The sequence below is a fragment of the Crinia signifera genome, chromosome 2, assembly GCF_055691185.1.
Source record: "Crinia signifera chromosome 2, ASM5569118v1, whole genome shotgun sequence".
NCBI lineage: Eukaryota > Metazoa > Chordata > Amphibia > Anura > Myobatrachidae > Crinia > Crinia signifera.
Genome location: NC_139218.1, coordinates 134,457,785 through 134,485,033, shown reverse-complemented (window position 1 = coordinate 134,485,033; position 27,249 = coordinate 134,457,785). Strand labels below are relative to the sequence as shown.

The 27,249-nt window shown below is 44.3% G+C and overlaps 1 protein-coding gene across 1 annotated transcript in view; it reads right to left on the bottom strand.

The window, feature by feature from the left end:
* Window positions 1–27,249, bottom strand: part of PRELP (proline and arginine rich end leucine rich repeat protein) — a 79,622-nt gene that overhangs the window by 11,939 nt on the left and 40,434 nt on the right. The window contains exon 2 of the mRNA XM_083172852.1: window positions 26,291–27,248. Coding sequence (XP_083028978.1) covers window positions 26,291–27,239 — 949 coding nt within the window. The 5' untranslated portion in view covers window positions 27,240–27,248. The remainder of the gene's footprint in view (window positions 1–26,290; window position 27,249) is intronic.

Genomic DNA, 27,249 nt, shown 5'->3' with positions numbered 1-27,249 from the left:
CCTGCCAAACGGCCTACCCCCCACGCCAAGTCCCCTCAGTACCATGGAAGGGGATGTGTTCGCTAAAACATCCCCTCGCATGCCTCCGCTGGCAGGATAAATCATTCGATGGTTGCCAACCATCGAATGATTTCTCCTGCCTTTGGAATTCTACTCCTTCCGGGTATTGCTGAATCAGACCCCTTGTTCCATTTTCCCATCCTAAAATATTGGGAGGTTTGATATAACACAATAATATGCATTGCATCACAATCCTATAGTGACATATGCCAAATTACAATGTCATTACCAGTAGCATTTTGATATCAACAATGGTCATTCAATCAACTATGTACAAGTAAATATCCATCACTGACAATAGGATCAGCAAGGGAAAGGCATCTTGAGTATAAGAACAGAATGCTCATATAATATACAGTACACACCAGTGCTTGTGTGGCCACCTGCAGCTCCAGCTAGAGAGGATGGTCTATCAGAGTTATGCAAAACTGACTGTGACTCTTATGCCTTGGTCCTGTGTACTCCATGCTTATAGGAATGGTGACAGCTGTGTTGGGACAGCTGCTTCTCTAGACAAAGGTTTGCAATGAATCAAATATCTAGCAGAATTTAAAAAAAAAATCTTATATTTAGAGAGTGGAATTTCACTGTAAACTGCAATAGCTTAAAACTGATTAAAGGTATAGAAAAACATGCATTGAATTGTCTACTCCACCAAAGCGCAAGTCATGCTTCAAAATATGGAAAATACATTTTAGTTGAAGGACTTGCTGCATATTTGCATATAATTGCATATAAAGGGCATGATAATGCTAATGAGAACCTTCTCAGCTACTGCACATTATGCATTGTCACCTAAACTCACACCCAGGATCATTTCAAATGAGGAGAGGATCAGTGTGCAGCCTCCACCGTGGGCCCCCTCCTCTCCAGCAAGTAGACTCAGGTCTCCGGGAACATGGCTTGGCCTCCTGTGCCTTTATACCAGGGACATAGCCATTGAGCATGCACAAATCACTCAGAAATGGCAGCGGCAGACATTTTTCGAGTGATTTGCATCTCCGGTGCTGAGCTGCTACTGCAGGACTCCGAAGGATAAGAATAATACATGGGTGCAGTGTGTGCGGTGTGGGCCCCCCTGGACCCAGGGGCCCGTGTGCACCACCTACACTGCACCCATTATAGAAAGGCCTATGCTCACACCCTACATAAATATATGGTAATTCAGGTAGAATGTGGTTTCAAATGAAGTTGTCCTATAAGCACCCATCTCCTGTTCACCTTCCCATTCCTAGGGGATCGTTGGGCCAGAGGGGAAGTGGCAGATGCCCCTCAAGCTTTTCCCATTTTGAATGCCTATAAGTCTGTACCTGTCTATGGGTACCGTGACTACATCAGTATTATATAAAGCTTCTCCCTTCATTCCTTTGGTGGTCTGTTTAATGTTATTTTGTACTTGGACCAGTGCTTTTTAATATCTTTATTGGTGACATTTCAAATGGTATTGAAGGGAAAGTATGCCTTTTTGCAGATGACACAAAGGTATGCAACATGGCAGACACACCAGTAGGGGTAAAACAAATGGTTGATGATCTATTCTAGATAGACTAGACGAGAGGAATGGTCAAGAGCATGGTGATTACAGTTTAATGATGAAAAATGCAAAATAATGCACTTGGGTCTCAAAAATCAAAAGGATTAATAAAGTATTAATCGCACTTTATTGGAAACTACTTATGACGAAAGGGATCTAGTAGTCACTATTTCAGGTGACTTAAAGGCAGGTAAGCAAAATAACAAAGCAATAAGGAAGGCATGTCAGATGCTTGGTTGCATAGGGAGAGGCATCAGCAGCAGAAAAAAAGAAGTAACAATGCCACTGCTTATCATTGGTACAACCTCATCTAGAGTACTGTGTTCAGTTCTGGAGGACACATATCCAGAAGGATATAAATACATTAGAGATGGTACAAAGAAGGGCAACTAAAATGGTGCATGGCCTACATCACAATACTTACCTGGAAAGACTAAAATATCTAAATAAGTATAGTTTGAAGAAGACTCCGCAGAAGGGAAAAGGGGGACATGGTAGAGACTGTAAAATCTATCAAGGGGTTTAACAAGTTCCAGTGAGGGAAACATTCTTCAAATGAAAAGAAGTATTAGAACAGAAGACATGTACTGAAACTGGAGGGAGCTAGGTTCCGGGGAAATCTGAGTAACATGACTTCACAGAAAGGGTAGTGGACAAGTGCAATAGCCTCCCAGCAGAGGTGGCTAAGACAGTAGAACAATTTAAACATGTATTGGATATCCTTACAGAGAAATAAGGATGACACAGGGGGCGAAATGTAATAGGGTGTGATTTTTGGACATGTGCGACTTTGGGTCAAAAACGGTCGAAATCGCACATTTTCCGAAAATCGCACATTTAATAGGTTGAAAATCGCGGTAAAAAGTCGCACTTTTTACCGCGAAATCGCACTTTTAGAAGTGCGATTTTTAGTCACATTTCAATTTGCATCCAGATGTTTTCCCATTATAAAGTATACAACTCGCAAATGTAATAGGGTGTGATTTTTGGTAAATGTTACCAAAAATCGCAAAAAAAAATAGACCAGGTTCTGACAGGCGAATTTGACAGAACCATGCACAGATCATTGAGATCTGTGCATGGTCCTGTTAATAAAAATGTGTAAAAGTGTTTTTATAAAAAAAAAACGGCGTAGGGTCCCCCCTCCTAAGCATAACCAGCCCCGGGCTCATTGAGCCGGACCTGGTTCCAAAAATACGGGGGGACAAAAAGCATAGGGGTCCCCCGTATTTCTGAAACCAGCCCCGGACTCTTGGACCGGTCCTGGTTCCAAAAATACGGGGGACAAAAAATCTGGGGGTCCCCCGTATTTTGAAACCAGCACCGGGCTCCAACAGCCCACGGTGTCATGCCACAGCCGGGGGACACTTTTTATACAAGGTCCCCCGGCCAAAACATGAGCACCGTGGCTGGTCAGCCTTGGACGGGGTACCTGGAGGAGTGGGGACCCCCCCAATAAAGGGGTCCCCCCCCCCAGGCTTCACCCGTCCAGGGCTGAAGCCCGGGGCTGTCACCGGCGTCCGTGGCCAGTGGACGCCGGCCTGATAGGGTTAAATCGATCATACATATCATTACATTGCTTTATACCGGAGAACTACAAGTGCCAGCAGACCTCCCCCGCATGCTGGGACTTGGAGAACCACAAGTCCCAGCATGCGGGGCATTAATGGGCTCGCTGGGACTTGTAGTCCACCTGTAAAAAGAATGTTTATAAAAAACACACACAGAGAGAAGTAAAAGTTTATTACACACACACACCTCACTTTTACACCAGCGTTACTTACCATTCCTGGATCCAGCGCTGGTCTGGCTGCTTTACAGCCGGCTCCCCCCGCACTGACAGACAGCGGGGAGAACCGGCTTTCTCCGTTGCCTCTAACAGCTTCTGTAGCGCTGTTCCAGCGCTACAGAGGCTGAGAGCGCGATTGGCCGATACGTCTCCATGGAGACGCATAGCTCAGTCCTGATTGGCTGAGCTATGCGTCTCCATGGAGACGCATAGCTCAGCCAATCGCACTCTCAGCCTCTGTAGCACTCGGACAGCGCTACAGAAGCTGTTAGAGGCAACGGAGAAAGCCGGTTCTCCCCGCTGCCTGTCAGTGCGGGGGGAGCCGGCTGTAAAGCAGCCAGACCAGCGCTGGATCCAGGAATGGTAAGTAACGCTGGTGTAAAAGTGAGGTGTGTGTGTGTAATAAACTTTTACTTCTCTCTGTGTGTGTTTTTTATAAACATTCTTTTTACAGGTGGACTACAAGTCCCAGCGGGCCCATTAATGCCCCGCATGCTGGGACTTGTGGTTCTCCAAGTCCCAGCATGCGGGGGAGGTCTGCTGGCACTTGTAGTTCTCCGGTATAAAGCAATGTAATGATATGTATGATCGATTTAACCCTATCAGGCCGGCGTCCACTGGCCACGGACGCCGGTGACAGCCCCGGGCTTCAGCCCTGGACGGGTGAAGCCTGGGGGGGGGGACCCCTTTATTGGGGGGGTCCCCACTCCTCCAGGTACCCCGTCCAAGGCTGACCAGCCACGGTGCTCATGTTTTGGCCGGGGGACCTTGTATAAAAAGTGTCCCCCGGCTGTGGCATGACACCGTGGGCTGTTGGAGCCCGGTGCTGGTTTCAAAATACGGGGGACCCCCAGATTTTTTGTCCCCCGTATTTTTGGAACCAGGACCGGTCCAAGAGTCCGGGGCTGGTTTCAGAAATACGGGGGACCCCTATGCTTTTTGTCCCCCCGTATTTTTGGAACCAGGTCCGGCTCAATGAGCCCGGGGCTGGTTATGCTTAGGAGGGGGGACCCCACGCCGTTTTTTTTTTTAAACTTTTTTTTTTGGCACAAAATCGCATTTATGAAAATGCGCACATTTTCATGACTGAAAATGCGCACATTTTCATTACTAAAAATCGCCCGAAATCGCGGCAAATCGCATTTTTTGCCGCTAATTCGCATCTCATTACATATGCGAATTCATGGCAAAAAACGCGATTTTTAAAGGTGCGATTTTTGGCGAGTTTGGAACTCGTCCAAAAATCACACCCTATTACATTTCGCCCAGGGTTTGAGATAACAATATGGTTAAAAAAGAGGCAGAATTGATGGGCCAAATGGTTCTTATCTGCTGTCAAATTCTAGGTTTTTATTGATATGTAATTATTTTAGAAAAAGCTTGTATTCAAATTAATTAAATTACATTTTTAATTTGTGATGGTCACAAATACATTCTCTATTTTATGGATGTCACTACAATATTATCTGCAATGTATTCTAGCCAGATGAAACTTTGCTAGATTTGGCAGTAGTAGTCCTTTTACATACACTTATTGGTGGCTATATACTGTAAAACAATGACAACAAGCACTTTGTTGGTGCTGGAAGGGAATGGACATACGCATACATACATTTATATAAGGTGGTGTGCATGTGTGTGTGTGTGTGTGGGGGGGGGGGGGGGGGGTAGGGGGCACCAATATTTATCTTGCCTCCAGGCAACAGGGACGAACTTATTCCTTTCTCTCCTATACTATTAATACCTGTATTTTATTAATATAATTTACATTAGAGTGATGTACTGTAAAGTTGGATATGTGAATTATGTTTACAATAGTTCAATTGGACCCTCTACACTTTGACTACAGCTTCTTACTATCTGTTGGAGACCTTCCCACATGTAACTCTCTGGGCGGGATGTACTAAAGGGAAAATGCGGTAAAACAGGGGTTTTACCGCATTTTCCTATGTACCATTACATCCGCCGGGCAAGGTATCGCCACCTCTGGGTGGTGATACCCTATAGAAGCCTATGGGCTTCTATTGCCGCCCACTGCCCGCCGTCCACGTGATCCCCCCTCCCGCCCTCCATCGATCTCCTCCTCCCCCAGCAGGTGTCACAGTCGGGAGGACATCCGGCTGCAGGGGGGGAGGAGGAGAAGCCGTGGACACTGATAGCCACTGGGATGTGTCGGAGAACCCCGCACACCAAATTACAGGTATCGCGGGGGTCTCCGTCACCGCACCCTGATGCTAGCTGCATATGTTAGTACATATGCGGTAGCATTGTGGCGGCTGGGCGGAGAGTGGCGGCGATGTATATTAATACATCCCACCCTCTGTCTGTGGCTTCACGCTAGAATCACATCGAAGCAATATTTGCCTACTGACTTTTTCACCCACTAGGTAAGCTTTGGAGAGGACATGCTGGAGGTCAATCAGGGGAAGTAAGAAGTAATAGTTTTATTAGGCACTGCAGAACAATGCTGTAAATTATGGATTATCATTGCATCTCCCATTCCATCATTTCACTAGGAAATCTGTGACATGCGGAGGGTGACCTACTGTCCCATTAATCCATGAATTTTTTTTGATTGGGAAAATAAGTTTTCAATTAAAGTTGACATACATAAATGGTGGCTAGAAATGGCCTAGTCCAACCCAGAAGACAGAATGGTCAGGTGATTATGGGCCAGACTCAGATGTGGTTTGAGGTGCTATCACTGTTGCCTCCTTGCAAGCAGCAATGAAAGCACTGTATGGCAGAGCTAGATTTAGACCTTATGGGACCCTAAGCAAAATATAATTTTGGGGCCTTCCTTGCTCAAACATTCCATGGCACTATATATTTGCTGGTGGCATTGATACAGTACCGTGGCGCATGCACAGCAGTCTACCTATAAATGCTCAAGCTCATGAACATCAGCATTGTGTACAAATCGGAATCAGGGCCTAGGTCTTTTGAAAGTAGGCGTACTACCTGTTTCACATTGAAAGTAAACTGACTGCCCACATAAAGTGGATGAAACCATTTTGTGTGTCCAAACATTTTTTATCCTATCAAAGTACAATAAAAGGGACATTGGGAGTATGTGAGGTAGTCATTATGGGAATGTTTTGGCTGGCCAGGGCATCTTTATAGGGCCCCTTGGGACCTGCTGGGCCCTAGGCAGGTGCCTAGGTTGGCACTGGTGCCTAGGTTGCCTTGTGGAAAAACCGCCTCCGCTGTATGGGGACGCAGCAGGAGGTATCTAGTACAAGTAGACACCTTCTGCTGCAGTAGTAGAATTCTACATCCATGTGTACGTGAGAGACATTTCAGTTTTTGTAGATGTGGTTCTACCACTTGGCGCATCTTTAGATGCCATCATCAGTGACACCATCTAAACTTGCTCTAGTCCTATGTAAGGTGTAAATTTACTATCTTAATACGGCCTCCAAAATGCACTCATGTCGACCTTTTCCCATGTCGACTTTTGCCCCTTTCCACGTCAATCTTTTGCTTGTGTCGTCCTTTTGATCATGTCAACATAATGCATGTCGACTGTTTTCATGTGTCGACCTTCTGCTTGATGACAAATAGTGGTCAATGTATTAACTGTCAACCTAGACACTGTCGATAAACCACTGCCGATAAAACAATCCAAACTCTGTTTAATACATTTGCATAGAAGTTTTTAGAGATTTTCATGCACATACATTAGCAAAAAAAGTCACTAATCTCTGTGAACATCGACATTGCATACAACTCTGAATCAGCCCCCTTAACTCGCAATTCCCAGGGATGAAACAACCATGTGCAGTAGCGCACACAGGGGGGGTTTCTGAGTACTCAGAACCCCCCCCAGGTGTCTAAGGGCCTAGTCTGAAAGCTGAGAGTTCCCTCTTTCCATGGGTACAAGAATTTTGAAAATCGGCCCTTGGGAACCGGAGATATCTGACATCAAAATAGTGGTCCCCATCCAAGCCTGTTAATTGCTCTTCCCAGTCAGATATTTCAGGTTTTGTCTTACTTAGAGTTTTTCTGAGGGTATATTCCAAAAGCTGGGACTCGCCCCCTTTGATGGACACTAGTAGCTTGTCTCTACTTTTCCCAGAACCAGAGATATCAGCCTTCCAGCAGCTCCACAACCCTGGTATGTAGTTTTATATTCTCGTTGGCAGATTACTCTGCCTCCTGAACCCTGATCCCCTAGTCCCCAATACCATTTGGTAGGTGGGATTCTCTAGTTTTCAATTCCATTAAAATCTAAGAAATCTATTTTTGGGAACTGAAGACATCTTCAGTCAAGCAAGCTGTCCTCCCCCAGAAAATTATGAATAATAAGTCCACTCCACTATACACCCCTCCTCTGCGTATTAAACACCCTCTACCACCCTGGAAGTTATGTATCAGGGCCCCTTCATTCAGCCCAATGTCCCCTTCTCCCACCTCATCTCCCACCATCTGTGCAGTAAAAGGGTAATTAGTGGAAATTACTGATCCAGGCCCTACATGCTGAGCGGCTGATATGATACCCCCTGCCACCCGCGGGACATCAAAGCTTCCCCCACCCCTACCGCTGGAGGATAGGTAGGGGCCCCAATACATTGCTATGCCCAGGGGTCTACACTGCTGTTAAAGCCCCTGTATGTTATTGATATACAATTGGTCTATCTATAATACTTTAACTGACCCGGCATATACTGGGTCACTTAAGTGTCCATCTCTGTACTTTGCTCCGCCCCTCTGGAAACCCCCTTCTGAAAATCCTGCGTTTGCCCCTGATGTGTGCTACAAAGAATACTATGTGGATGTGCTCACAATCCCTCATCAGAGTCATATATACTGTAACCAGCAGTCACATTTATCAGATTACAAGACAGTCAGAGTTAACATTACACCTGCTTTGATAGATGGAATCCTGAGATTACTTCCTATAATCTTATATTTTAGGGTTTATATTTCATTGGATGCACACTTTACTTGTATTGCCTAATCCACAAATCATTTGTATTTTGGCCTCTCTCCCAGAATATGTGAGGAAATTTCTGGTTCCATAAATCTTTTCTATGGCTTTCTGTCTACTTCTATGGCTTTGACAGGAGTTTGCCATTCAATTACATTTTTTTAAACCACTACAACTAAGACAGCTTACAGAATCATTAGAAGGGTCTATGCTTTAAGTTATTATAACTCAGGCAGTTATCGAAGTCATTAAAATGCCAGAGGCCCTCATTCTGGTTGGCTTGCTCGTTAGTTCCCTGCTTTGCGAGCCATGTAACGCCGCCCGTATGAATGGCAATTAGCGATATTCCCCTCAGCACTGCGAATGGATGTTTTGCATTTATTCGCAGGCTTGCATGCGGGCCCAAAATCAATAGATGTTGCCGACCATCAAATGATTTCTGTAGCGCTCTGCTGACTAGAATAGTGGTGCCCTGCTCTGAGAACAGAGTGGCAGCTGACAACCAGTGACATCAGCCACCTTTCCCCCGTAGCCCTGTTCGCCCAATGTTTTTGCATGCGAGCACCCGCTGCCCGCCTCCTGCAGCCCCCCCTCCCCCCGCTGCGAGTGCCTCCGAGACTATGCAAGTCTCCAAAGGCACCCACAGTAAAGACCTGCACAGGTGTATAAGCAGTTATGCTCATGCGTGGCCGTAAACATCGGTCTCCGTTGCAAATTCGCAGAGGGAGAAGCCAACCAGAATGAGGGCCACAGTGTACGTGAAGGATATTACCAGATTGTTTTTTATTGCCAGTTATATACATCATTGTACTACTTAAAAGTAGGAAATCATTTTATAATTTTGAAGAATATTTGTTGAGATACACGTATTAAACTAGAATTGTTTGAAAGGCCACGGAGACCACTGGAGTCCTACGGACAGATAAGTATCACATTTCCTTTACTCACGCCATGGGGTTTTCTTCTGCAACTATACAAATGGTACTCTTTACTTAGAACGGCGCCCACGATTTTGATCGTGGGCATCGTTAGTAAAAAATCGCGGGCATCGCGGGCATTGAATGCACTAAAAAATCGGGTGCGATGTGACCGACGCGATGCCCGCGATTTCCCATAGGGAACAATGTTAAATGTCTCAATTGACCCGATTTTCCTGTTCAATGCCTCAATTGACCCGATTTTTCCATAGGAAACAATGTTAAATGGCCCACAGAGGCCACCCCACGATCAACGTGAACCCGAAGCGTGGCGAGTGCAGTGAGCCCGCGAGGGGCGGCGGTGCGCGTCCTACGACCTTTTCATACCCCCACTATCCACGTCGGCGTGGAGTTGAGAATAGAAAGTGTGGCGAGCGCAGCGAGCCACCGAGCCCGAAGCGTGGCGAGCGCATCGAGCCCCGCGAGGGGACGCGGACAGCTGTGAAGCCCGCGAGGGGACGCGGATACCTGTGAAGGTATCCGCGTCCCCTCGCGGGGCACGCTGCGCTCGCCACGCTTCGGGCGCGGTGGCTCGCTGCGCTCGCCACACTTTCTGTTCTCGACTGCACGCCGACGTGGATAGTGGGGGTATGAAAAGGTCGTAGGACGCGTACCGCCGCCCCTCGTGGGCTCGCTGCGCTCGCCACGCTTCGGGTTGACGTTGATCGTGGGGTGGCGTTAACAATTGGGGTGGCCATTTCACACTTCAGGGTGCCTATTTGGACTCTGTGGCCCATTTAACATTGTTTCCAGTGGAAAAATCGGGTCAATTGAGGCATTGAACAGGAAAATCGGGTCAATTGAGACATTTAACATTGTTCCCTATGGGAAATCGCGGGCATCGCGTCGGTCGCATCGCACCCGATTTTTTAGTGCATTCAATGCCCGCGATGGCCACGATGGGTGCCCTTCTAGGTAAAGAGTACCATACATTTTTATTGGATACTGCAGGATACACACATACACACGGTAATCCAAAAGTTGGTGTGTGATATGCAAGGTTTTTTACCTTGCTATCCCTAGCACCCACTTGACTTCCCCCATAGTGCAAGCTTGTTTCCAGTGCAAGCATGAAAGTCAGTTTGTGAACTGTTTGCCTATTTGTATGGAAGATGTATGGACATACTGTATAATGGTAAATTCAGAATACATTAGTTTTGCATAGGATGATAATCAAACCTAATTGTATTATGGGCCTAATTCAGACCTGATTGCAGGGCACATTTTGTTAGCAAATGAACAAAACCATGTTCACGGCAAGTGACGGTGATATAAAATGTGCAGAGAGAGAGAGAGAGAGAGAGAGAGTTAGATTTGGGAGAGGTGTGTTCAAACTGAAATCTAAATTTCAGTGTAAAAACAAAGCAGCCGGTATTGACCCTGCACAGAAACAAAAAAACGTACCCAATTCTAACTCTCTCTGTACATGTTACTTTTGCCCCACCTGCAGTGCTGCATGGTTTTGCCCATTTGATAGCAAAATGTGCCCTGTGATCAGGCCTGAATTAGGCACTATGGGTAAAGATGTGCCTTCTGTTTCTTCAGAAACAGAATCATGTGGATCCGAACAGAACGAAGGGCCCGATTTGCTGCCTAGGGAGCAGGTTAATGGATGCCCCCCTCACCCTCCACCGTTCCAATTCCTGTGATATGCTGTGAGCCAATGTGTACGCTTACACACTCATTTGCATGCACCTGCCCAGAGGAGAAATCATTGGATGGTTGCTCACCATTGAATGATTTTTCCTCTGTTCGCAGATAAGCCAGCACTTACTTTTAAGATGCCTGGTCTTCTGCGAATTGGGAGCAGACATCATGTGAAGTCATCTGCCTGTCCCGAGCAGGCAGGGGTATACCTGCGTTTGAAGGAGTCCACACAGCATTTCTATGGGAGCGCCTACCATTTTTTGGGGCAAGCCCATGAAACACCGGGTGTCCAACCCAGAGCGCCACCTGCATGTCAGTCAGGCACCCTTGCAAATTAAAATTTCACTGAAGGCGTTCGCTGTGGGGGTTTGCACATGCGTATTTATGACTATGTGCATGTGCAATTCCTCACCATCAGAGACGGGGCTGAATTCGGCCTAAAACACCCAATTCTGATCTCCTGAACCTTGGTTGGAATTCAGATTTGAAATCCACATTTTAGATTTTGGATTAAAAAAAAAGAATGATTATTGCTATTTTTATCCATTTTCAAGAAATCATAAAACACAGATAAATGCGGGAGGATTGCCCACCCTTCCAGGTTGCCGGGAGGCATTGTTAGTACATGAATGGAAGCAGTCATGGAAAGGATGAGGATAGCTTGGGGTTGGGAACCAGGTGAACCAGGTTGGGAACCAGGTGACTTGACCACTAATATAATGGGTGGTGTCTATAAGAAGGTGGTCTCTAGGGAAGACATTGAAAGAAAAGATCAGGAATAATGGTGGTTGGAGTCAGTGGCGTAACTACTGTAAGGCAGCCCCAGCTGCCGCTTGGGGGAGCAAGCCACAGTGGGATCCATGTGGGCGCCAACACCCGCTGGAGGAACTGTCATGACGCCGCCTGCCACTGCCCACTGGCTGAGCACTGGAGGTGAGTCAGCTGCAGCGCGGGTGCGGCCATGGCAGAGACGACAAATCTCCCCACTGATTCAATTGACTGTACACAGAGCTGGCTATTGGCTACTGTGTACAGATGCTTTAGAGCCAAGGGAATTAGCGTGTCTGCTGGTTTCTCTTCCTCTAGCGTGCTTCAGCTTCTCCGTTATGCGTGTGACGTCATCACGTCACACACTGGGGAAACACGCCGGAGAGGAGCCCGGGGGGGGGGGGGCGGGGCACAAACTTTTTGGCAGGGGGGAGCAAAATTTATAATGACGTCACTGGTTGGAGTGGTCAGAAATATAGCTCTTAAAATATTGTTTTGTCTTAAACATCGGTTCGACTACTTGTATGAAGTAAACAAGTAACTTAACAGCAAGTGAAAGATCTCTGAACACTAAACCTATGCCATCTTAATGCACTTAGCTAGAGAGCTATTAGTAATACAGTAGTATGATTTGTGTGAACTTTATTAACAATAACTTTTACTTAAATAACCCTACATTTAAAATGCATGCCATACCCAAGCTAGTCCGTATAAATTATTCCCATTCAATTCAATGTTTTAGTCAATGTCTAAAATCTTTATCTCCAGTTTATCTCTTCTCCAAGCTTAATAAATCTGCCCCACAATTCCCATAGGTTTTAATTAGGAGCTAAAAGGTATCAGTTTTGCTTCTCCAAACTTTTCTCCAAAAGTTAAAACCCTTTTCGCCGCTCACTGGGCGGCTTTCTGAAAACAGCACTTTATTGAGAAAGCCGCCCAGTGAGCAGCGAAACACGTCCTAGAGGAGTCTGCACCCGCCACCTGGCCACACTTTGCCTTCATCCATTAGGAGCACCAGTGTCTCCAAGCGGCACAATACAAGCATATTGTGGATGCTGTGGCAGAGCATCTTTCAGCCCACTCCAGCTTAATCGCCGCGGTCAGGAGACGGCCAATGCTGGGTGGGATCCAGCCGTCCACATTAACGAAGGACACAAAGCCAGTATAGATGGGGTGGAGCAGGTGCCGCTGTTCCTCCTACCCCTGATCACTACAGTACATTGAGCCATGCGAGCTCTGCGGTGACACAGGAGCTGCCTGTCATCATTACAGCGGACGCTGCTGCCGAGTAACAACTGGCCTCACACTTAAATTATCGGAGGTAATATAAGTATTACTCTACCAAATCTCTTATCCATGCACTCATTATATCCCGCATTGATTATTGCAATAGTCTCCTAACTGGTCTTCCCAAGAACAGACTCTCACCACTGCAATCAATTTTAAATGCTGCTGCTAGGCTGATCTTTCTTGCAAGACGCTCATCGTCTGCTGATCTGCTCTGCCAGTCCCTCCATTGGTTGCCTGTATATTACCGTATTCAATATAAAACACTTCTACTTGCTTATAAAGCTATTAACCATACTGCACCAGCATATATCTCTGCACTTATCACAAAATATCTCCCATCTCGACCACTACGCTCTACACAAGATCTGCGTCTCTCTTCTGCACGGATCACTAGCTCCCATTCATTATTACAGGACTTTTATCGGGCTGCTCCCATCCTATGGAATGCCCTTCCACGCACATTAAGACTCTCCACCAGTCTCCAAACTTTCAAGCGTTCCCTGAAAACTCACCTCTTCAGGCAAGCCTATCATATTTAAGTTCTACATGCATAACCTTACGAGGCACTTATGTATTACATAGCTTCCCTTCTGGACTTGTAACTGCTATGCTATTACTGGTGCCTGTCCTTATGTTTCTCCCCCTATATCCCTATAGATTGTAAGCTTGCAGCAGGGCCCTCCTACCTCCAAGTCTGTCGTTACCCAGTTTGTCTTATCACTGTCTACTATTGTAAAGTGCAACGGAATCTGCTGCGCTATATAAGAAACTGTAAATAAATAAATAAATAAAATATATACAGAGACACTGTTGCTGTCTATGTGTTTGGCAAAATATTAATTCAGATACCGGGTGGCCCCAACTTTTGGAAATACATTAACCCTATAACAAGGCTAAAAGCTGAGCTGTAAACCGTTTTTTTAATTGACATCTTATTGTAACCCTCAAGGGAACAAAAATACCATTTGATCCAATTAAGTGATCTTCCGGAAATTATCAAGTTTCATCGGTATAAGTATTAAGTGTATGCTTACTTTTTATTATATGTAATGTTTGATGTGCGTTTGTCTTTTTAATAAATCTTTAATTAATTACTGTGCACCTTTGAGCGCCCCACGCTTTTTTTCCTCTTGTGCACCAAATTGGAGGTTGACATTACACCAGCGAGGTGGCTGCAAGGTGACACATTACCCCATTATAATCCCTAGCGCCAAAGACACTTTTTCTGTTCACTTGTCTGTGCTCCCTGGTTGGAAGACGAAGTGGCATACCTGTAGCTATAGATCTGCTGCCTTCAGATAAGGCTCGGGATTTCCCAAGATAAAGCTGTCACCTGGAATGCATGGCCAATGCTATCACTATTTATAGATATTGCTTAAGAAGCCTTGTAGTGAAATTCACACTGACTCTGGACTTCTCCATTCTGCAATCCCAAATGCAGTTTCAGCCAGAAAGTAGTAAGATAATACATGCTGAGTTTGTCCTGCTAAGAAAAACAGGTCAGAAGCCACAAATGTTGCAGAAAATTAAATGACAGGGTCTGATTTTTACACACCTTTGAAAATACGATGGCACGTCTAGATTGAAAGGCAGAGAAATAAGTCAAAGAGTGTTGACTGGCCTACCAAATAAGTCCCATGGTAAAACAGCATATGGACCAAGCCCAGAAGAAACCAAGGTACTTGTTTAGTTTCACGGCGGCAGCATGGCCGAGCGCTACTTCCGGGTCTGTGTTCCCTTGTGGGGCTCACTGCGCTCGCCCACGCTTCGGGCTCTGTGGCTCGCTGTGCTCGCCACACTATAAAAAATCAACTCCATGCCAACGTGGATAGTGGGGGTATCAACTATCCACGTTGGCATGGAGTTTATTTTAGAAAGTGTGGCCAGCGCGAGGGGATGCCGACCCAGAAGTAGCGTGCGGACATGCTGCCGCCGTGAAACTAAACAAGTACCGAAACCAAAACACAACTACTGTATAACAACTGCAGTAGTTCAGTTCTTTAAACCTGGGGACAAGGTGTTAATTCTTATTCCCAATACAGAAAGTAAATTGTATGCCTATTAGCAAGGATCATATGACATTATTATTGAAGAGGTAGGGCCAGTTAATTACAAGACACACCAGGAAGGGAAGAGGAAGGTACTGTTACAACACGTTTGTCACATAACCTGTTAAAAACCTGGTGAGAGAGTATCACGAACATCAGGTTTTGCTATAAAAAAGTTAAGGTACAACTAAAAACAGCAAGCCATAGGTACGGTAAAAACAGAACCAAGATGTTTTCTATCCATTGATTAAAAGAAGTTTATTCTGCAGGCTGACACCTCTGCAACAGGTTTAGGAGCTAGACGGAGAAAAAGAAAACCTATTCTTTACCTCAGGCCTTGTGAATTAATGTGCACACTGTGCAAGTGGATCTGTATGGCTACAGATAAGTAGGTTGGACCAGAATGATTTCAAGTGCACATTGAGTAGAGAGTGTTTGGAAGGTCCGGTTCAGGCATTAGTCAGCACCAGAGAACTTGGCTTAAAGATGCTCTGGGAACAATGTTTGGGCTCCTGATGCTGAACATGCTAGCCACATGATAGTTTGGGTGGAAATGGGTTTAGTGTCACAGGGTCATGACCAGCATGATCAGGGCTCCTGATGCTGAACATGTAAAAATTCTCGAAAATGTTACAGCTCTCCAGCATAGGGGAAATGATCTGCTGAGACAGCCATATCGCAGATTAAAGACCACTGTTCCAGCAAACATTTACTAGTGGATGCCAAAAAAGTATTTGTATAATTACTGCTGCATTAAGGTAGGGGTACTTCTGCAAATTAAAATGTAGAGATGGTGTTATGCTTTTATGAAAAAAGGAGAGAAGCCTCACTGCACTTTAATATGGAAATCACTTTAAAATTGCAGTCTCCGGCCAATATGTTGGAGAAATATGTTTATTGAGTTTACTAAATAGATCAAAAAGTTTAATTTAATCAGCTAAATGTCATTTTAAAGGCTGTGCTAGAAAAATGAAAGTACGGTAGCTGCTTTCCTCTATCCACTTTATCTCTCTCCATGACGTGATCAATCTGACACTAAAGTCTTTTTAACAAAATGTATTATTAAGCCTCATAGTGAATATGAACATAAATGCATTCATTTGTAAACATTTGTGTCGAAAAGCATTTCTCAGCACTTTTTATAATTAGTGTTGGATTATTGATGTGCTCACTATAACAGAAAGAATAGACCAAACAAAAATTGATTCGGATATGATGAATGAAAATTCTGTAATTTATGAAAAGGTCAATATATTGACCTTTTGGGATATCTGGCAAGCATATTGATTTAGACTTAAACCTTATGTTTTAATGGGAGGAGCATCAGACCTTGAACAGACTGCTTTAGGAATTGTTGGGTCAATATTGGAAGCTGCAACAGATCACCATTAACATTACAGCTTCTCATTTTCCTCAGTAGTTTGATGAGAAAACTCACATAACTCATTATTCACCAACAAGTGATTAATTACAATGTCTGTTCAGCAAAATAAATAAAATTTATGGAGCAATGAGACTGAGAGAGGGGTTCTGCAACTATAAGCAAAGATTAGACCTGAGTATGATTTTCATATTGCCGTTTAACCATTACATGTCTTGATTTAAACTGTTCTTTTGAAATCTGAATCGGCCTGAAGTTTGTAGATCTGAACCAAAATCTGGTCCAGATCCACTAAAGAGATCTAATCAAAGTCCCAGTTTGAATCTTCCCAAGATTCTGAATTCACATTTTAAATCTGATGTCAGGTTTTGGATTTAAAAAAAACAACTCATGATTTTAGCTGTATTATTTTTATCAATGGTTACTGATTTTTATTTAGAGTGATTTTAAAGTGAACTGAAATCCAAATACGTACTAAAACATTTGGGTTTTCCAATAATAAAACCAAACAGAATGATGAAGTAGAACCAAAAGCAAAGCACACATCCGTAGTCTTGATGATGCATACCCATTCATGACCAGGAAAATATATGTCTCGCACAATCATTAAAGGGTTTTCTTATTACATCTAAATGTTAATTTATATTTTATTGGAGACCTTTTATATTGGATCTCCTCTGCACACTGACACTACTCAGTGTCATTTTGTGTAATGGTGAAATTAAGCATGGATCTCTCAGTGTGTACTGTATGCTCCATAGTACTGCAATGCGCGATTCTGTGATTCGCTATCGCCAGCTCAGACCTTAATTAAATGTAGTCAAGATTTAGTCAAATCGTTCTAACCAGAGAACACTGGATAGCAGGGATCGCCCATATACACATCGCTACGTGTGCATGAACGATCTAGCCACTCAGAAGCTCAAGGGCAATTTCCCCGGACTACATCTCTCAGCATGTAGGCTAAGGAAAATCACCCCATGTGTACAGTATGAACCTAGAGTGTTGGGGGAGATCTCAATTGGGCCTTAGCTACAGTGTAACGTTCAGTTCTATTGGAATCCTTGTAATGTCAGTGGCTCCCATATTCAAGTGCATCTTGAAAACATTAAAAAATTAGGGATCATACACATCTTCGCATATATCTGGGTGATGGAACTTGTCATTCTCTCTACAAAATGGGCAATTCAGGCAGTCAACTGGGCTTCAAGTGGGCATAAATAGGCGACCATCTTGACTGTGTGTCTAAAGGTGCATACACACTGTACAATTTTTTTGATCAGTTTTTTTGAAAGACATTTCCAAGATATTGACGACAGACGAACAACGAATGATGATGCGCATACCCGCCAGTTGTTCATCATGATTGTTCGCCAACTGTGCATGCATCTCAATTTGGATATCTTTCAAAAAGAGCCTATAAATGGTAGCTAGATCTTTCGTCTTTCGTCTGTCGTCAACACGTCAACATCTTTCATCCAGGACACTGGGTTCATTGGAAATGTCTTTCAACAAAATTGGTCAAAAAAATTGTGTGTATGCACCTTTAGAAGGGTTGGCATATAGAAAGAGTTGCATCCTTTTCTGAGTCCTGCATATGATCAGGGAATACAGCTACACTGGGTGTCACCAACCTCATGTGCACAGAAGTTCCAAAGGATTCCCTAGCTATGGCCCTGCGCATTTTTGTCATGATAAAGAATAGAAAAGAATAGAAAGCATAAGATTTAGGAAGATATAGTTGATAAACTACTGAGAATACAAATATAAATAAAAAAGATGCATTTGAGAGGCAAGATAGCATACCCCATGCACTTTTATTTATTTTTTACTGAAACCTACCAAATAGTGTAAAACCTTGCTACATCACCATTTTATTGGGCAGTTTGCACTAAGTCATGCGCAGTTTAGAAGTTGTAATATTACCACTTTATCGTAGTCATTTGGTTTTGGGCTGGAGAACGCTGACAATTTGTTGCAGTTTGAAAAACACAAAAAGTGTATTTTAGTAAACTGGGCATTTACCAAGATCTCATGTCCATACTGGCTAGTTGCAAATTGGTTAAAGAAATATCTGTTCCATGACATATAAATTTTGAATAGAGACACATCCCAAAAAAACAGTTTTGTATGCTATGGCTGTGAGAAATACAGACGGTATTTTTCTGTCAAAGGAGTTCTTTTTATTAAGGAAAATGAAATGCTCAATGTAATTGTGTTTTGTTGGCAGTGATCTAAGAAACTGGATTCTTGCCTCAAAACCCCAGTGCACTGAAAGTGTTAGTAGTTTTTTTTACCTTTGAATAGCTCCCTCTTTCTGCACCTTAGCCTGAAGCTAAATTTCTCTTGTAAAACTGCATATTTATTAAATGAAAGGTAATTTCAAATTAGCTACATGTGGCAGCTGCTTCTGTATAAGAACTTATTTCTAATTTACAGTATTTCTGTTTTGTACGGATTTCCACTTTTGGTTTGATCATGAGTTTAAACCAATTGTTTCAGTAAGGAAGCAGCAAAGACTTGTGGGTACACTTCTGATCTGCCAAATATCCTGTAAATGAGGCATCAGTAGATAAAATACCAAATGTTACAAATGTAGGTGTCTTGAAAAGGCGGATCAACCTCCTGAAATGTTGACCTTAATACACGTTTTTTCTTCATCTGAATCTGCCTCTGGAGTGCCGTTTGTTCTTTGGATATTTAAATGTTACAAATATATATTCGGTACTTGTTTCCTGACTGGGCGCCCACGATCTACATCGCGGGCGTCGCGGGTAAAGAAATCGCGGGGATCGCGGGCATCGCGGCCAGTACATTAACGGCCGCGACGCGATGCCCGCGATCCCCGCGATTTCCCATAGGGTTCAATGTTAAATTTAGTGCTGCCCGCGATTTTACATTCAATGCTTCAATGGCCGCGATTTGGCCATAGGAATCAATGTTAAATGGGCCTTTTCATACCCCCACTATCCATGTCACCATGGAGTTGAGAATAGAATAGTGTGGCGAGCGCAGCGAGCCACCGAGCCCGAAGCGTGGCGAGCGCAGCGAGCCCCGCGAGGGGACGCGGATACCTTCACAGGTAAACGCAGCCCTACGCGGGCTTCACAGGTATCCGCGTCCCCTCGCGGGGCTCGCTGCGCTCGCCACGCTTCGGGCTCGGTGGCTCGCTGCGCTCGCCACACTATTCTATTCTCAACTCCATGCTGTCATGGATAGTGGGGGTATGAAAAGGCTCATTTAACATTGATTCCTATGGCCAAATCGCGGCCATTGAAGCATTGAATGTAAAATCGTGGCCAGCACTCAATTTAACATTGAACCCTATGGGAAATCGCGGGGATCGCGGGCATCGCGTCGCGACCGTTAATGTACTGGCCGCGATGCCCGCGATCCCCGCGATGGGCGCCCAGATAGGAAACAAGTACCATATATTCAAATACTTTTTCATATTTCGTTACATATCCCAAATAAAATACTTTTTCATGTGTGTGGGAAGTGGAAGACAACAATGTTAAATGAAATGACAGCTCCTCCGGTCACCTTTACCCAGTGTCTGCTTATAATTCTAGAGGTTATATGAGAAATGAATTGCTACATTTAAATTCGGAAGATAGGGAGAGTTTTTTAGTAATTATTTCATAACTGATAGACTCTTAAATGTTTTTTACGTATTCATGTATGCATTCAGTGACGTTAACGAAGCATGGTACAAATAAATATGTAATGTGGAGATTGGAGACAGAAACTAAAAACTAATATAAATATTTGAATGCTTACTGTGAGAGCTGCTGTATGTGTCTAGATTTATACTGATTAACAAGAGCTTAGGCATACCTCCTAACACTTACACTTGCAAAATTGGGACACTTGAGTAGCCCATCACCAGATACCTTTGGGGATATAAGGAGTCACTTTAGCACAGCTCTGGGCCTTGAACAACTTGTCTTCCTCCTGAGAGTTTCCCAGAGGCTGATTCCAAGGCTCCAGGTTACCTGCTAGAGAGAACCTCATCCTGCTGCTACCGTGCCTGGTTTATTCCATCTGCTATTGCTACTGTTAATACCATCTCCAGCATCTAGAGAACAGTCAGCTTCCAGAGTGCAGCCCAGGACCCTCCACTCCCAGGTCAACGCAGCCCGACTCCCATTTCGACACAGTCCTTGACTCCATGGCTGACTCAGTCATCAGATCCCAGGCCGGCGCAGTCCCTTGGCTCCCAGGCCGCACCCTTGGTTCCCAGACTGACTATTACCACTATAACCTAACTGCTATACTCATTCTCAGTGAATAAAGACCTTCAGTCACACACAGTTGGGATCATGGGACCAGGACAGAGGGTCATGACCTGCTCGCTAGTGTAGAAAGGACCAAAGCACCTTGCAGGGTTCCCTGGACCACCAAGGTCACAGCTGGGAACACAAACGACTCCGGGTCCTGACAGTTACAATATGTTAATAAGCATAGTATGAATGAGTCTCCTGGAAAACCCCTTAGCTCTCAGGACTGTTGCTTCAAGAGCCAACCCGTCAAAGAGAGATGGGTCAGATCTAGATGTACCCTGGGACAAAAGATCTGTCCCTAGAGGCAGACACTAGAGAGGCCCATAAAATCCACCGGCCACACTCGCCATGCCTAATGCATTGCCACCATAATTCCTGTGATTTCCTCTAATCTGATCCTACAGAACACCTGCTGGGTCATCAAGATAGGATAAAAGATGTAGATGAGTGGGAATGTACATGGCACCACCAGAGGGTCCACAAGGAAAGTTCTGAGATGCCTAGAAAAAAGCTGAAAAGAGGGACCAAAACAGCAGTGCCCTTTGTTTCTGACACCAAACTGAAAAACTGTCTGTCCTGGAGATGGGGGAGAGGGAGCCCTGAGCTATAACCATTTTTCTCTCCCTCAACTTTACCTTTTAATGTTTCGACCATTGCCATGTCGAGGGTTTTCTTGTGTCGACCCTTTGTCTATGTCAACCTTGTATATGTCAATCATTTGATTTTGATCTATTGACTGTCTATCTATATCCTGTCTACCTAATGACCGCATACATGCATTCATGAGGTATCATGTGTATATTTTACATCCGTAGAAGCATATATGCCCAAATAATCACATGTGCTGTCAACAAATCCAGGCTGATCAACGTGGATCAGAGCTGTTTTGGGTATGGTCGACATGTAATAGGTCGATCACTGAAGGTATGGCTTAGGTGGACACCCAAAAAAAGGTCAACATGCCTAAGGTCAATATGGATGGAAGGTTGACAGTCAAAAGGTAGACATGGGCTTTCATGTGTTTTTTTCCCCCCAAATATCGACATGGACACCGTATCGGTGCACCGCCTCCCCTCGCACCTCATAGTGGGGCACCATGCTTCAAGCACGGTGCCTCGCTATGCTCAGCACACTATTCTATTCTCCATCCGCACCCTAGTGGATGGTAGGGCATGAAATACCGTCTGTTGGCACGTCGGCTCAAAAAAAAAAAGTGAAAACCCCATGTCGACTTTTTGACTGTCGACCTAGCCATTGTCGACCTAATGCTTGAGCTGACCTTCCTTGGGCATGTCGACCTTCAGTGGTCAACCCAATGTATGTGAACCTTAGGTGTCTCGACTTATACCGTATACAGATAAGTCTGGGTCTCCTCAGCATTTGTTATGCTGCAGGTCCCTGTTTTAAACTTCAGGCAGGTTGTTGTGGGATTCTTAGTACAGACTTAGTAGCTGCTTCCACTGCTTTGATCTTTCTATGGCTATTTCAGCAGCTCCTGCTCTGCTTCTATAATACAGGTATACTCTGGAGACACAGGCTTTTAACATTTCGAAATGTAAATACTATAGGTAGTATTAGCAGTGGCACAGGCTACACCTTGGTTCTGTTTAATCATAGTGAGATTCTTTTATTTTAGATAATTGGACCAAACGGGACTAAAAATTAAACTAGAGCTAGTTATTTATTACTCGCCTGCACTTTAACTTGTGGATAGATAAAATAGTTTTGCAAGCTCATCTTTTCCAACATTGCATAGTATTTTATAGGAACTACTGTAATATACTTTACTGTGATGGCTGTGATCTACTTTCTTCTTAAAACACCCCAGGAGGGAGCACTAAGTCAAAAGCATTTCAAACACAACATAAAAAGTATAGACATCTGTAGACTGCTACAAGGTTCACAAAAAAATGCAAACAACTTAAATGTTACATTCTTGCTTAACTTTGGCATCAAGCAAATATGAGAACTTCTGCTTTATTTAATGTTCAAATCATTGTTACATTTCTGAAGTAAAAGGACAAAGATTAAAGCAGTTGATTTTTATGCAAGTACATTATGCTATAATACTATACCTTACATTACACAAATGTATCCCACACACAAAGGGCCTTATTCTAGTTCACTCTTTCTAACAAAATCCTTCTTAGATGGACAAAACCATGCGCACTGCAGGGGGCAGATGTAAAATGTGCAGAGAGAATTAGATTTGGGTGAGTTATTTTGTTTCTGTGCAGGGTAAATACTGGCTGCTTTATTTTTACACTGCAATATAGATCTCACTTTGAAGTAAAACCCCACCCAAATCTAAAGGCCCATACACACTTGAAGATTTTCATTTCAAAAGACTTTGCCAAAATCTTTGATAGATATATCTTTCACCAAAGTAGTGCGTACACACTGAGCTATTGTCCCCAAAGAGCAAGAGATTTTCAGAAGGGCGAAAGACTTTGCTGAAAATCTTTCATTATAAATGGGCTGGGTTTGAATTCCAAGGGTTCCGACGTGGCAGCCCTCACCGCATCACCCGCCAGCCTCCTCCCCGTGGAGCCATGCAGCGCGGGCCGCATCACCCGCAGCCCCTTCCCTCCCTCGGAGCGATACCCCGTGGAGCAACGCGGCACCCGCATCACACCCCCTTCCCCAGTGGAGCGAGTAGTGCCGGAGCGCCCCCCCGCCTGGGGCGCTACCTGGCCATTATATATATATATATATATATATTTATTATAATATATATATTATATATATTTATTATAATATATATATTATAATATATATATTATATATTATAATATATATATATTATATATTATAATATATATATATATATTATATATTATAATATATATATATATATATATATATATTATATATTATAATATATATATATATATATTATATTATAATATATATATTATAATATATATTATATATATATATATATATATATATATTATATATAATAATATATATATATTATATATAATATTTGCTGCCTTTAAATAAATACATTGGTGGCAGTGGGCAGAAATATATAAACATTGGTGGTCAGTGTGTTTAGCTGGGCAGACAGCACTTCTGTGCTGTCTGCTCCGTGTTGTGCAGGGCGGGGGGCGGGGCCAGCCGGGTGTTTAACCTGGCCGGGGAGCAGCAGCAGCAGCGCCAGCCGGCCAGAGGGAGAGCTGACAGGCGTGAGTATGACAGGCGAGGGGGCGAGGGGGCGAAGGGGCGGGGGGGGCAGCGGGGCGGTCCGCTGGGCTGAAAGTGGTTAATCTTTCAGCCCGGCAGGCGTACACACATGGCGATGATGGATGAAAAACCATCCATCATCGCCTCATCTGCTGGTAAAACCAGCAGATGAACCACTTTCCTAGCGATGATGCGGGAGCGCGCATCATCGCTAGTCGGCAATCTCCGGGGCATACACACTGGGCGATTTTGAGCCGAAAATCGCTCAAAACGGCTGTTTTGAGCGATTTTAAGCTGAAAATCGTCAAGTGTGTATGGGCCTTAATTCTCTCTGTAAAAGTTACATCTGCCCCACCAGCAGTGCACATGGTTTTGTCCATCTAAGAAGGATTTTGACAGAAAGAGTGAACCAGAATAAGGACCTAGGTATCAGGGTTCCCTAACAGTGCATGTGTTCCAGATCTCCTCAGCGTCACAAGTGAAATAATTAGAACCACATGTGTGCCAGAAAAGGTATACTGAATTATATGGGACGTGGTCAGAATCCTGGCAGTCAGGTTGTGGTGTTCAAAATACCAGCACTGGCATTCTGACTGCTGCCAGAAGACTAGCACCAGAACCATGAAAATAGCTGGCATCGTGATTGATGAGTATGCGGGGAGGGGCTGAAGGCTCAGGTGTTGGGTAGGTTTAGGCACAAGTGGGGGGGACTAGGGGTTAGGCTGTGGGGGGAGAGAAGGTTAGGTTGTCAGATGGGGGGTTAGGCACTAACAAGGGGGGGTTGTGGTTAGGTCACAGGAAAGGGTTAGGGTCAGGCTGTGTGTGTGTGTGTGTGTGGGGGGGGGGGTTGGGTTAGGCTGCTGCATGGTAGAGTTAGAGGGGTAAGTAGGAGAGGGTTAGATCCCTTACGTAGTTACTGTCAGGATGCATGGGTCAGTCTTTTGACCGCTAACATCCTGACTGCCTGGATATCATATTTATCCTAATTATACTACCCTACCATTTCTCAGTTGTATTTAGTACCTCTACTGGACCATAATAGGAAGAAGCCCTATCTCTCACAGGGATGCCATTTAACATCCCAGTAGTCAATGGGTCTGATTCAGACCTGCTGGCTAGGCTGTTTATACTGAACAGCAGCCTAGTGAACAGGTCAGCGCCGCCCTGCCGAATGCGAGGAGAGGTACTGTATATGCTTGCGTCAACCTAATGTTATGTCAACCTAAGCCCATGTTGACCTTTCCATGTGTCGACATTGGCTCATGTCGACCTTTAGTGGTGGACCCAATGTAAGTCGACCTTTGTGCTGTCAACCCTACGGCTGAAGGAGGGACAAATTATTTGATGGTCGCCGACCATCGAATGATTTTTCTCCCCATTGGAAATAAAAGCCAGTCTGCACTGACTTTTATTTCTAATGCTGATTGCCGAATAGGGGGTGGGCACTAATGTCATGTGATGTCAGTTGCCCTCCCCAATCAGGCTATGCCAGACATGTTTTACCAGGGGAACGCCCAGTGTTTTTCTGGGGATGCTTATAAAATGCTTGGCACTACCCTGCTCCAGTCACCTGTCCACCCCCTTTGGAGCAAAGCTATTAGCTCCCGAGGCTTGCACATGTGCATAAACGCACACGCGCAAACCCTAAATATAGGGAAATGGCCTGAATTAGGCCCGCTACAAGCGGGTCTGAATCGGCCCCAATATACCGATGCTGCCATACAACTGCCCTCTTAACATTAACACTGGGGCTGGACTCCTAATGGATCAGCATCCCCATGACAGAATGCCGAGAGTTGGGATCCTGATCGGTATGTACGCGGACAGGGGTGGAGGGGTTAGGTTTAGAAACTAGTAGAGGAGGGGGTGGGGGATTTTGGGTTAGGTTGTGGGAATGGGAAGGTTACTGCTAGGTTGCAGGGCAAGGGTTTAGATCTAGGTGGTGTGTTGCGATGGTGGTTTAGGCACTAGCGGGGAGGGTCTGGGTTTGTATACTTACCTGACTCGTGTCAGGATTACCTCCTTTGGGATGCCGGTGTCAGTATTCTAACCACCACAGACATCCATATGTATCCCCTCTCACAAACATGCTACAGCAGGGGTGGCCAAATTTGTCCTCAAGATCTACCAATAGTTGATGTTTTTCAGGCAACCTGTGGATCTATAGTAAAAATGAATGCAGCATGTTGAAAACTTGGACAGTTGGTAGATCTTGAGGACCAGTTTGGCCATCCCTGATCTATAGATTATTTCCTGAAATGTTGTTGGATGTGTGCACCAACAGCAAATGCATATAATACTGATGATAACAATAATAATAACAATAACAACAACAACAACAACAACAACAAAAGTGTTCTAAGGAAAATTTAAACATGCACACAATCTACTCACTTTCAATGACGTTGTCATTCAGGTAGAGATGTTCTAGTTTGGGGCTAATGGATGGGACGACTGTAAACTTGTTATGGGAGAGTTGAAGGACCAAAAGGCTGGATATGTTGAAGATGTTTTTAGGAAGACCTTTTTCAGATAATTGGTTGTAATTGAGCCTTAAGAAAGATAAATTGTGCAATTCTTTAAAGTAATCGGAGGGAATATCTTCTATATTATTTCTGTCCAGAAAAAGCTGATTCACAGTCTCTGGCACGGTGGGAGGCATTTTCCGCAGAATATTGTGAGCCAAATTTAGCTGAATCAGGTTCTTCAGACCCTTAAATGTATTCTTGTTAAATACACCATCACTTAGCTTGTTGTGATGCAAGTCAAGCAAAATCAAGTGGTCCATTTTACTGAAAATTCCAGAAGGTATTTTGGAGATCTGGTTTCGGCTGAGACGAAGTTGCTCTAGCCGTGGAGGCAGATAAGATGGCACCTCCTTCAGCTGATTCTTTTCCATATATAAATAGGTCAGATTTTCCATCTTCTCAAGTATTTTTTTATCTACTTTCTTAATGCGGTTGTTGTCGAGGTTCATCCACTGAACCTCGGTGGCATTCTTGAAAGCATCCTCTGGTAGATCATCAATGAAGTTATTCTGCAGGTAAACATACCTGGCACGAGAAGGGAGAACAGGAACTTTGCGCAAGTTGCGACTGTCACAGTATATTGTTGAAGGGAAATCTGGAGGGCAGTAGCACTCTCGTGGACAGTCTGGAAAAACTGATGGAGGTCCAGGTGGAAGTGGAGGGGGCAGATCCGTGGGTTCTACAGGTTCACGTGCAGGTGGGGTTGGCCTCTTAGTTGGGCGCACTACTGTAGGACGAGGTTTACGTCTCTGACCACTCACTTCAATTACCGAAATCAGAACCAAAGGTAAAAGTAAAAAGACCCAAGTTCTCATAGTCACCTCC